Source organism: Aptenodytes patagonicus, chromosome 1, assembly GCF_965638725.1.
Source record: "Aptenodytes patagonicus chromosome 1, bAptPat1.pri.cur, whole genome shotgun sequence".
Taxonomy (NCBI): domain Eukaryota; kingdom Metazoa; phylum Chordata; class Aves; order Sphenisciformes; family Spheniscidae; genus Aptenodytes; species Aptenodytes patagonicus.
The window spans coordinates 198,895,690-198,908,205 of NC_134949.1; the positions used below are offsets into that span (position 1 = coordinate 198,895,690).

Sequence of the window (12,516 nt, forward strand, 5' to 3'; positions counted from 1 at the left end):
TGACACAGCTTGTGCTGTACTTGGTCTAGTAAACCTTACCCTTACTGAGCTTCTCAGCTTGATATTAAGGCCTAACTGATGCAACTAGTCTGCTCCAAGACCCAAACTTGTTGGGACCAACCAGCCTGGACTTTCCTGTACCATCCTCTCCCACATGAATTATCATGGCAGAGTAAATCAAGTCAGCCTCCAGCCACCTGTGCAGATAACACTCTGTTTGCAAACACATTGAACCGAAAACCTATTATACCTAAAATGAAAACAAAACTAAACAAACCAAAAAACCTAGAAATAATACATCATAAGAAAAATGCAGGTATTTCATCAAAACGTGCTACCTTAGTTACATACTCATGAATCACTTAAAGTGATAAAGGACAAACGGCTACCCAATGCCCAAGTCTGTCTTCAGAAATATTCTGAGGAAAGGTAAGCTTTACTATCCACTGTTACTCATAGCATTTGCCCTCCAGTTTATCTTTTGGTATATGCACATATTGGCAGTACAGTTCTGGAAAGGTTCTTACCATCTCCTGGGTCAATAATTTCCACCATGGATACATCAGGAAATTCCAGAACTGCCATGACAGGCTCAGAAAGAACAACTTGAAAGGACTCAGACTGTTCATGTTCTCCATCACTCAAAATCCGTACTCGCCATGTAGCTAAGGTTTGACCAGGATTAAACTGCACCTGCTTCTGGGCTTTTCCTCTGAAGTCTTTATCTTTCTTGGCAGTACCATCTTTGGTGCTAATACCTGCCAAAATCACAAATTCAGGTCATTAAAAACATCACTTGTTATTTTTCTCTCATTATGTCATCTTTAAAAAAAGAAGTTTTAGAAAAATATACTTTTCACAACCTGAGAGTGTTCAAGCCACCTCCGTTACTCTTGATCAATTTTATATTGGTGTCACACATAGAGGTGGGCACATCAATTAACATTATGAAAGGCAGTTTGGACAGAATTAGCCAAAGCAAAACTAACTACTAGAAAAACTCTACATTCTCTGAGGTTACAGTCAAGTTTCCACTTCTCCGTAATTCAACTATGGATGCCCAAAAGGGCCAACAGATTTTTTCGCCTCCTTTAACATTTTGGGTTCTCTTCTGTTCCAGAACATCTAAATAACATGCTGCCTGCAACCCTCAAAAATATTTATTTCTCTTAGAAAAAATAAAAACACACCTGGAAATTTCAGCCTTCAAGGGGAAAGCTAAGGAAAACAAAAAGACACGAAGGGGTAAAACATAGGGAATAAGGATGAAAGAAGATGTAAAATCTGAACCATTGTGGTCATTCCCACTACAATAAGCATTTTTTTAAATGATTATCCTCTTACTTCAGTGTTTGCATAATGACAATCATTAAACTCAAGTCAAGTTGAAACTGCAGAGCCATAGGATAAAATCTAATACAGCTCATCCCACCGAGACAGCACAGACCTTACAGCCTCGGACCCAGGCTGCTCTAAAATGGCTTTTCATTAGCGCTTCCCTCCCAGTTTAAGGCTGTCTGACAGGCCCTCATGGAAATTAGACAGTCTTTCAGAACTATCTCCAACTCATGCATTTGGCCTCTGTTTGAACCCCACATTACCACTCAAATCTTAAAGGTCTTTCTCAGGTTTTCAGAAAAAAACTTAAAACTTCTCCATTCTCTGCCTGTTTCTTCCAACGGTATCATTTAATGTATTAAAACATATCACCTTTCCCTATAAACCTTGCCTTTCTTGCTTCCTGCTTGTGCCTCCTCCTAAGTCATAGCCCGTATTTTACATAAGCTATAACCCTTCAGCCTCTTTGGCACTGCACATGGACCAGAAATCATAGAATCATAGAATCATAGAAGCATTGAGGTTGGAAAAGACCTCTAAGATCATCGAGTCCAACCATTGACCCAACACCACCATGCCCACTAAACCATGGCCCTAAGCGCCTCATCTACACGTCTTTTAAAGACTTCCAGGGATGGGGACTCAACCACTTCCCTGGGCAGCCTGGTCCAATGTTTCACCACTCTTCCAGTAAAGAAATTTTTCCTTACATCCAATCTAAACCTCCCCTGGCACAACGTGAGGCCGTTTCCTCTTGTCCTATCGCTTGTTACTTGGGAGAAGAGACCGACACCCACCTCGCTACAACCTCCTTCCAGGTAGTTGTAGAGAGCGATGAGGTCTCCCCTCAGCCTCCTTTTCTCCAGGCTAAACAACCCCAGTTCCCTCAGCCGCTCCTCATAAGACTTGTTCTCCAGACCCCTCACCAGCCTCGTTGCCCTTCTCTGGACACGCTCCAGCACCTCAACATCCTTCTTGTAGTGAGGGGCCCAAAACTGAACACAGTAGTCGAGGTGCGGCCTCACCAGTGCCGAGTACAGGGGCACGATCACTTCCCTACTCCTGCTGGCCACACTATTTCTGATACAGGCCAGGATGCCATTGGCCTTCTTGGCCGCCTGGGCACACTGCCGGCTCATGTTCAGCCGGCTGTCGACCAACACCCCCAGGTCCTTCTCTGCCGGGCAGCTTTCCAGCCACTCTTCTCCAAGCCTGTAGCGCTGCATGGGGTTGTTGTGGCCGAAGTGCAGGACCCGGCACTTGGCCTTGTTGAACCTCATACAGTTGGCCTGGGCCCATCGATCCAGCCTGTCCAGGTCCCTCTGCAGAGCCTTCCTACCCTCGAGCAGAAATGCCAGTAAGCATCTTAACCAGTATCTTCTATGTTCTTTCCAACTCTGTAATTCCATTTTGCAGGATTAGTGTAGTCAGAGGCAAGTTATTCAAACTGCTTTTGCTGGATTTTGAGTCAGCTCAATTCAGAAACTGAACTTGAATCCATAGGTAGAAAATTTTGTAAACATTCTTTTTGAAGGATCAGAAGTCAAATCAGTATCTGTTAATCAGTACCACTAATTAATTTAAACCACACATCCTTAACTTTGTATTTCATTCATATCTTCTATTCTTTTACTTTCTTTAAAAGAAATATATTATCAAAGTTCACTGTTCAAAACAGAGCCCTTTAAGTCAGATCCAGTTAGTTAGTGCCTATATCCCTTAAATCTCATGCCAAAATAGGTGTCCTAACTACCTCTCAATACCTGAAACTCAGATGCTTATTCAGAAAGAGTCTTAAACAGAAATCTGATTTCTAAGCATGAGCTTGTGTTCCATGCCAGGTAAATGCTTACATATCTCTGCAAAACCAGTTTTAAATTCAGTGCCTTTTCTAAGCAGTGTAAGCTCACCATAGGTTTCAACATGAAACTGTACAAGGATAATGCTCCCCGGTCCAAATGCATCACTAGGAAGAAGATGGGAACAGATCCAGAAGCTAGAGACAGGTGTGAGGTTGCAGAATGTGATAACACAATCTTTTTTTACCTTTTCACTCCCCAGACACTGCAAACAGCTTTCAACACCTCCTGTATCAGCCTCAGTTGACTGCCAACATTGACTGAAGAAAATGAGCCTAATGCTCGTAGCTGCTATCAGACCAGCTCACAATAGCCTTCCTGGATGTCCTGGTTTCGGCAGGGATAGAGTTAATTTCTTTTCTAGTAGCTGGTACAGTGTTTTGGATTTAGGATGAGAACAAAGTTGATAACGCACCAATGTTTTAGTTGTTGCTAGGTAGTGCTTACACTAGCCAAGGACTTTTCAGCTTCCCATGCTCTACTGACTGAGAAGGCTGGAGGTGCACAAGAAGCTGGGAGGGGGCACAGCCAAACTGGCCAAAGGGACATTCCATACCATGTGACGTCATGCTCAGTACATAAACTGGGAAAGCTGGCCGGGGGGGCCGCTGCTCGGGGACTGGCTGGGCATCGGTCGGCGGGTGGTGAGCAATTGTACTGTGCATCACTTGCTTTGTGTATTATTATTATTATTATCATCATTTTATTTCAATTATTAAACTGTTTTTATCTCAACCCACGAGTTTTTCTAACTTGTGCTCTTCCAATTCTCTCCCCCATCCCACCGGGTGGGGGGGAGTGAGCGAGCAGCTGTGTGGTGCTTAGTTGCCGACTGAAGTTAAACCACGACACTGGAAAATGATCTATGTTTATTGTTGTCTTTCCAATTGCTACAACTGTATTTTCTCATTACAGGAAAAATAAAATCTGGACAGGAACTGTATTCTGTGAAACAAATACAACAGTGGTATCAATCAAATCAAAGAAAGAAGGACTGGGTCTTGGGTTGTTAAGTCAAAAATTGCAGAAGAAAAAAAAGTGACAATTTCATCGTATAACTAAAGAAATCATATACTTAGCATAACAAAAGATATTTGCTTTAATAAATAAACATACTTCTTTGAATCTAGCTTGCTTAGTATTAAACACCAGTAAAAGGATATAGCTGTATTGATGCATTTTATCAACTAGCTGACCAGTGATTTATAGAAGCAACTGATAAGGTTAAAATTGAACTTACTTATAAAAGACGTTTCTCCCAGGTAACCTCTCCGTTTAAGAACAACATCAAGATATTTGGAGTCTTCATTTACTAAATAATACTCCTTTTCTAAGGAGATCCATGCCCAGTTTAGGCGAAAATGTTGATTCTTCAGCTTATTGCCTCCTGCAAAACAAAATGATAAAGATATATTTATTCATTTTTCTTTTTTGTTAAATACTACTTTGTCTTTTGAGGTAATGTAACCTGTATCCTGGGTAAGACGTGTATCTTAGCTGGACATTACAATCCAAAGGTTTTAAATATTTAAAACTAAGAAATAGCAAGTGAAGAACTCAACCATGATACGTTTGGTACATATAGGAATAAATTTTATCTTAGATGCATGCAAACTAGTCACATTCATTCCAGAGTATGCTAATTTTCTTCTTTTTTAAGGGAAAAAGAACAAGAATTAATCAAAATATATTTGGGATGCCTTTTTTAGAAATTACAAAAATTGTGGATGATCCAAGTTTCTGCAGAACTGTATTGGTACTTCCAAATGACACACAATGTAGGACATCATGCAGAACTTCCTCGATATGATCAGACTGCCAGAAGCACTGGAAGACCCTTTATATCCTGAGAGACTGGAGATGATACCTACCATCTTTTAGACTGCATTTACCCATGCAGCCTGCTTCTAAAACTCAGTATTTTGTTCACTAAATCTAACATTTTCTGCTCTTATTGGTTTAGAATTTATGCATCAGCACTGTATGATTTTAGGAACAGCTGTCACATCTTCCTAGGAAATGGTTTCAGCAAGATTAAGTATCCCTGATATACGCCATAGTTTATAGCTATGCTGATGCTCTCCTAAGCTTACATACTTGTAACTGTTGGGTTAAGTATGATTGCCTATGTCACCTAAGAAGATTTAGAGAGATACAAATGCATATTGGAATTCTCTTAAACTATTTTGCAATGACCTATCTCCACCATATGATGAATGCCCCCAACTGAGTAAGCTGCTAAGATGTGTTTTGAGAGTCAATTTTCAATAGACCAAAAGATGTCCTCACAGCTCTTTTTACACAGGCACAACTGTAGCAACATGCTCCTGGTGAAGAAAGCAGACTCCAGGGATCCTTTCCAAGGCCTCTACTGTGGCAGTAGCACAACAGCTTCCCTACAGTCTCACTGAACATGGACGTTTTCTGTGTACTCAAACACTGGGAATTGAAAGCACAGGACAGCAAGCTGTACACACAGCTAGGGAAACTGAATGGCTAACATGGACCAAGTCAGTATCTCTGGCTGGCAGCTGTTGATGGCATTGTCCTTAAGTTGAAGACTGTATTTCCTCTTCTAATAATTGGAAGAACCTTCACAGTCCTCCTCAAACAAAAATGCTCATATATTTATCAACAGAAGTAGGCTCCTTTTTTGAAGCCAAAGCAATGCAGGAATACAGGAAGTATCCCTCAAAGTTTTGGAGGGGATGATATGGAAATCATTTAACTCCAGTTGCAAAACACTAAGCACCAGCCTAAAATCTGAGCATGTCTCAGCCTAATCTCTCGCTCCCAGCAGAAATGAAGCTGTTGTGTCTACAATTAATGGGATTTGTACAACTGTAAAACAGGAGTTGTTTATTGAAATGGCAGGCTTCATGGAGTTTTTCTTAGTCTAAAAAAGCAATCCAGAAACAACAAATGCAAACAGATGGCACTCTAAGGTCCAGTTAAAAATGCTACTTTTTTTCAGTTGGAAAGGTAATAGCTGAAAAGAGCTAGCACCCATTTCACTGACTATAAATCAAGTATTTGTACAACAGACTGAATATCTCAAATTAGATTAACACATTTCTGATAAAATATAGCATAGCTTTACTTTCTCATGTACAGTTTACCTCCATCTGTTCACTGATTTTCCACAGTAAAAAGGCATTTCTTGTCAGTGTAGGGATTCTGGATGCCACAGATAAAAGGGCATGACCAATCAAGTTCTGCATATAATCCTATTGGATGTGTTTGTTACTACTCAGGAGAATCCTCTAATTTCCACAGCAAGAATAAAATAACCTGTTCAGCTCACTGAAGGCAGATGCTCACCCAGCAACTGTCTTCTGGGAACGCTGGCTTGTGTGAGAGGCTGTCGTCTGATTTCCTTCCCACAAGGTGCTACAGAACAAGGTTTGCTCAGGTAATGACTGTCTGAAATGTGCAAGGAATTCCCTTTAGAAATTAACACTTCTGCACACAAGCCAGTGAATAAACTAATTCCACTGAACAGCAGAGAAACATATCTAAGTATCTCAAGTTCACTCATCGCTTAACTACTGGAGGAAGAGCCAAATGGAGGTTGGTTTTCCCCTTCCAGTTTCTTCCATTCTATTCCTTGAAAAATTAGGCAGCCCTTCAATATGCTTCCACTCTGCTTCAAAGATAAGCCTCTATATTTCCTTATTGACCTGTCTACTAGAAAAAAACAACCGCCATACTTGTGTAATCTCACATAAAGGCAATGGTACTGTATAAACAAAAGGAGGGAAATAGTTACTGCAGTATCACGCTGCACTCCTTGCCCTGCTTCTTTCTGCTCTTTTCATCTCTATTGTTACTGACAAAGGGGAAGGCTACAAACACACATACCGAAAACTGTAATGAGCACCACAAGAAAACCAGTAACTATAGTGTTAGCTATACCAGCACTTACATTAGGTTAGCCATATGTTATGTCTTCCCATTAGTTTCTTGGGACAAATGCAACAGAATATGTCTTGTGCTTTAATCTAGTGAGAAAAGCCATTTGTGTGCCACCCTTGAACACACTGCCCAATTTAAACATAATTTGACAGAGGGATAAAAGTTTCTAAGATATAAAAGGAATGAAAATTTACTGGCAATTAGAGGGGAGAGAACCTATTAGTATCACTCCTGAGAAAAAATACTTCTGCAGGAGCTTACTAGAAATGAGAATGTCAGACATTGGAAACCCCCCAGCTGAAGGAAAAGCTTCTAGCAGAGTTTGTATCTTTTTAGACAGAAGAGATTCCAGCCAGGGGATGGAAAGCAATAGGAAATCCGGCATCATTTGTTCTATTATCCAAAGAACTAATGGTTTAAACATGTTGTGGACACAGGTACACAATCTACAGCTTACTTACACACAGGTCTCTTACATTTCATCTCTAGTGTCGTAAATAGTTCAACCTTAAATGTAATCTATATTTGCACATAATTACGGAACATATCAAAATTACTATACAAGAGAAAAAATCCCATCTGTTAAAAAGGAACAGTCATATGGAAAAAATTCAGTAGCCAACTACTCAACCAGTTCATTCCTGTCATTGAAGCTATGGAAAACGTTGAAGTATACTGAGTTAGAAACCTAATGAAAGGATGAAATTTAGGAAGCAAAAAGCACAAGAAAGGCAATATGAAAGATTTAATATTGTCTTAATTCCACCTATTTCTTGCTTTCAGCAGTTTCTATTTTTTCTTAGAGTAAAAAAAACCCAAAACCCAAAAAGTATTATTTCTAGGGGCTTCCAGCAAGCCTCCATTTCTACAGGCCTACTTCTGCCCCTGAAATATATATTTTTCACCTTTTAGAATGTGCAGTACTAAAACCATCAGATTTAGAACTTTAAGAAAAGAATAGAGATATTTTAGATCTTGCTTTCTTCACTTTGTGCTTTTTGTGTTCAGAAGACATATTTTCAAAATCATACAAGCCATTTCACAGTCCAGTGTCCCCAAAAAATAAACCCAATGTTGTTGTTGTTGTTATTGTTATTATTCTTGTTATTATTATAACAGACTTCTGACACAATAGAGCAGGAAGCATATGATACATCTTATCTAATTTCAGGTATTTATCGTTGGGTTAGAAATCCTAAACTGTCTTTATAGCCAAAACCGGGAAAGAGGCACTTTGTAAGGCTATGACTTATTTCAGACATCTATTTTTGAGTGAGATTAGCTGTGCCTCAAAATACACAGAAATACGTGCATTTTTCCTCAGCAGCTGTTAAAGATGCCTGTCATGACGAGCTACGTTGTAGACATTTTTATTATAGTCATCTAATGATGGGTAAGATGAATTCCACCATGCCTGAACTAGATGAAACTGGGCCTTTTCTATAACGTAGTAGAGCCAAGCACCATGCAAACATAAGGTCTGTAAAGAATATTAAGAGTATAGCTTTCAGAAATTATAAAACATCAGAAATAAAATTGCACATGCCATCTTAATTTGGTTCCCTATGAAATTAATTATCTGCTCTACAGTAATACTTCTATAGGCAAATGAATTTTGCATTGCTCACTAGCACTTCCCTTGGGCATAATCAAACATTTAGCTGCTAGGCAAATAATCAAGGTACTATACCTCAATGACAGTTTTGCTTTTGTTCCTCTCCCAGACAAGTGCCTGTAATACAAATACATCAGAAGTTTGGAGAGGGAAGCCATTACTAGACTGCTTTTAAAACTAAACAAAAGGGAGGAGGGCCGTGTTACAACGAAGTAAATCCAAAGTAACTTTGCTTATATATCAACGAGATGTGGCTGGCAAGACATTGCAATAGTGATGCATGAAAACCTGTTTCTTGAAGTTTGCCAGTGATCAGAGTGCAGAAGTGCTAAATCAGAAGACGCTAGACAGGACGTGGTGCACTGAGACATTCACAAGAAATGAGATGGCAAGAGTTGTGAGACACAGTCAAAAACTTTGTAAGGAGCTAAAGCTAAGGATCTAGAGTAAGGTGCGTCACAAAGTGACTTCATGACTGTGACTTCATGACTGACTGAGGCTGCTGAGGACACTACCCTATGAAAAGGTTTGCTTGAATATGACAAGTCAAAAGATGGATGTCACCTAGAATCGGTCTTTATAGGGAGTCCTGTCAGCAAACTGGTCACCTGTCAGAAAACAGTGACATATTATTTTTCCATAGGTCATCAAACCAGAAATTCCTAGAAAGATCAAGTAATCTGAAAACTCCAGTTTCAGTTACTCAACATGAATAAAAGAGGAAGGGGAAGAAGACTTGGTCAGTAAACTGGTTAAAGGGAAAAATATAAACTGAATATTCCCATTTAAGCATTTCTCTTTCTAACCATGCTGCTCAGATATCTTTAAAAAGATATAAAACCTCCCTGAGAAATACAGGTTAGATTGTCAGAACTTTCTATCATGATGCAAAGAGCTCAGAGAAGGAAAGAATCAGTTCCAGTTCTCTCCACAGATCAGTGAGCTATGTGAAGACAGTATAAAATATAACTGTCATTAAATTGTGTCTCTTGAGCACCGGCAACCTGAAGGGCATTCCATAAAGAATGTCTGATTGTAGCTTTGCTGTCCCTAGGAGCTACCCCAGAACCCTAATTCATAAACAAAAGCATACAACTACACCACAGTGTTCACTTATTGACACAATAGAAATTGATGTATCTTGATACAGATATTGGCTTCCCTACATGGCATCCATGGCATAATCAGTCAGAGGTGAATCAGCTGAAGAATGCCTAACCTGTATAACTGTAGCTACACAGACTCATCATATTCACAAGACAGAAGTCTGTACAAATGCAGCTGTCTGGTACTTATAGAGCTTTATGGTGCAACATATCTGCCTTCTTTAGTCATTAGGTGAGGTTGTTTAATGGGGAAAAATCCCTATAAATTCTTCCAGGGCAAAGAACATACATCAATCACAAGAAAGATAGAGGGAAAAAAAAAGGTAAATAAAGCACTAAGAAAGAAGAGTTCCTTTAAAAAATTTACTGTTGGTCTTTTCTCCTTTCTTTTCTTATCTGGCTTCCTAAACAGACTGCAAGAGGAGGTTAATAAGGAGAACCAAAGCAATTGCAAAATATTAACAACCACACCTATAGTTCAGGGGTCATTGTATGGTATAATTAGAACCACAGCAAGACATCTTAACAAATCATATGTTTCCTCCCTCTCCCTTCAGTTCTTTCCAGGTCCTGCTACTGCTTGCTGATTTGTTTGTGTGTCTGCAAGAGCTGCAGTCTTTCTTCTTTGGTTCAAAATATTTGACCCTACTGGGTGCCTCATTCAGACAGGGTTACTGAAGTCAGCACTACTCTATCCTCCTTCCTATGGATCTCCTCATTGCAGCAGGTACATGAAGCATCTGAAAAAGGAAACCCACTCCTGAACTTATAGAATCATAGAATCATTGAGGTTGGAAAAGACCTCTAAGATCATCGAGTCCAACCGTCAACCCAACACCACCATGTCCACTAAACCATGTCCCTAAGCGCCAAATCTACTCGTCTTTTAAATACCTCCAGGGTTGGGGACTCAACCACTTCCCTGGGCAGCCTGTTCCAATGTTTAACCACTCTTTCAGTAAAGAAATTTTTCCTCACATCCAATCTAAACCTCCCCTGGCGCAACTTGAGGCCATTTCCTCTCGTCCTATTGCTTGTTACTTGGGAGAAGAGACCGACACCCACCTTGCTACAACCGCCTTTCAGGGAGTTGTAGAGAGCGATGAGGTCTCCCCTCAGCCTCCTTTTCTCCAGGCTAAACAACCCCAGTTCCCTCAGCCGCTCCTCATAAGACTTGTTCTCCAGACCCCTCACCAGCCTCGTTGCCCTTCTCTAGACACGCTCCAGCACCTCAACGTCCTTCTTGTAGTGAGGGGCCCAAAACTGAACACAGTATTCGAGGTGCGGCCTCACCAGTGCTGAGTACAGGGGCACGATCACTTCCCTACTCCTGCTGGCCACACTATTGCTGATACAGGCCAGGATGCCATTGGCCTTCTTGGCCGCCTGGGCACACTGCCGGCTCATGTTCAGCCGGCTGCCGACCAGCACCCCCAGGTCCTTCTCTGCTGGGCAGCTTTCCAGCCACCCTTCCCCAAGCCTGTAGCGCCGCATGGGGTTGTTGTGGCCGAAGTGCAGGACCCGGCACTTGTCCTTGTTGAACCTCATACAGTTGGCCTGGGCCCATCGATCCAGCCTGTCCAGGTCCCTCTGCAGAGCCTTCCTACCCTCGAGCAGATCAACGCTCCCGCCCAACTTGGTGTCGTCTGCAAACCTACTGAGGGTGCACTCGATCCCCTCATCCAGATCATCAATAAAGATATTAAACAAGACCGGCCCCAGCCCTGGGGAACACTTGAGTTCAACCTGCAGAGAAAACAAAGACACAGAGAGGAAAGAAAAGAGGATTGTCCATCTTTAGACAACTGTTCCAGTTTTTCATCCTCTGATTAGCCTCCTTCTGTGCCAAGCCACCTTGGTTAATATATACCAGGATAAAGTTACCTCAACAGTTTTATTAGAAGTTAAATCTGATGTGAAATGCAGAAATCTTTATCCCAAACATCATGATTCCCCATTTAGCCATGGAGCTCCCTGTCTCCAACTTCAGCACTTCCCAAGTTTTTTGATCCCCACACTATTTGTTAGTCATTAGTCGTGGTTTGTATGAACATGTTTTTTGCCAGACTAGAGAAGGAACATATAATCTCAGGTGATTCTGCTAGTCAGAATAAATACAGAGAAGAAGATATTATATGTTCAGCTCAAGACACATAGTTTCAACAACTCTGATTTGCTATTCTGTGTCATAGTCCCAGTACATTCTAGCTAAAAGTTAGTTGCCTAGTTAAAAAAGCAAAGGTCTCAAGTAAATCTTGTCTGCCAAACTATTAACCCCCCCCCATATAAAATAGATAATAAATGTGCTTTATTGAGTGCATTGGGGCAGCACATCATATGCTATTCCCTCTGCTATGAAAGATCATCAGAAAAGGCATATCCTGTAAAACTGCCTTAATTTCATATAGAAAAACTATTTGCAGAAGTGAAATGCATCAGTAAACCCAGCACATAAAATATGCCATTAGAATGTTTTGAATGGACTTCAACAATGCATAAGCTACCCTAATAATTTTATCCAATTAGAAACCCATTAAAATGCTTCACCTTTATAAGTCTTTTTCAAATGTACTATAACGGACTCCAATCACTAAAATAACTTGCTGAACTCTGCACCCTTCTGCACTCTCTCTGCCACTGTAACTCAATATATTTGCAGAGCAACCAAAACCAACCCCCTAAA

The 12,516-nt window shown here is 40.6% G+C and overlaps 1 protein-coding gene across 1 annotated transcript in view; it reads right to left on the bottom strand.

Moving 5' to 3' along the window:
- FREM2 (FRAS1 related extracellular matrix 2) overlaps positions 1-12,516 on the bottom strand; it is a 142,902-nt gene that overhangs the window by 60,683 nt on the left and 69,703 nt on the right. The window contains exons 3-4 of the mRNA XM_076364204.1: positions 4,438-4,584; positions 528-758 (exon numbers count right to left, since the gene is read on the bottom strand). Coding sequence (XP_076220319.1) covers positions 528-758; positions 4,438-4,584 — 378 coding nt within the window. The remainder of the gene's footprint in view (positions 1-527; positions 759-4,437; positions 4,585-12,516) is intronic.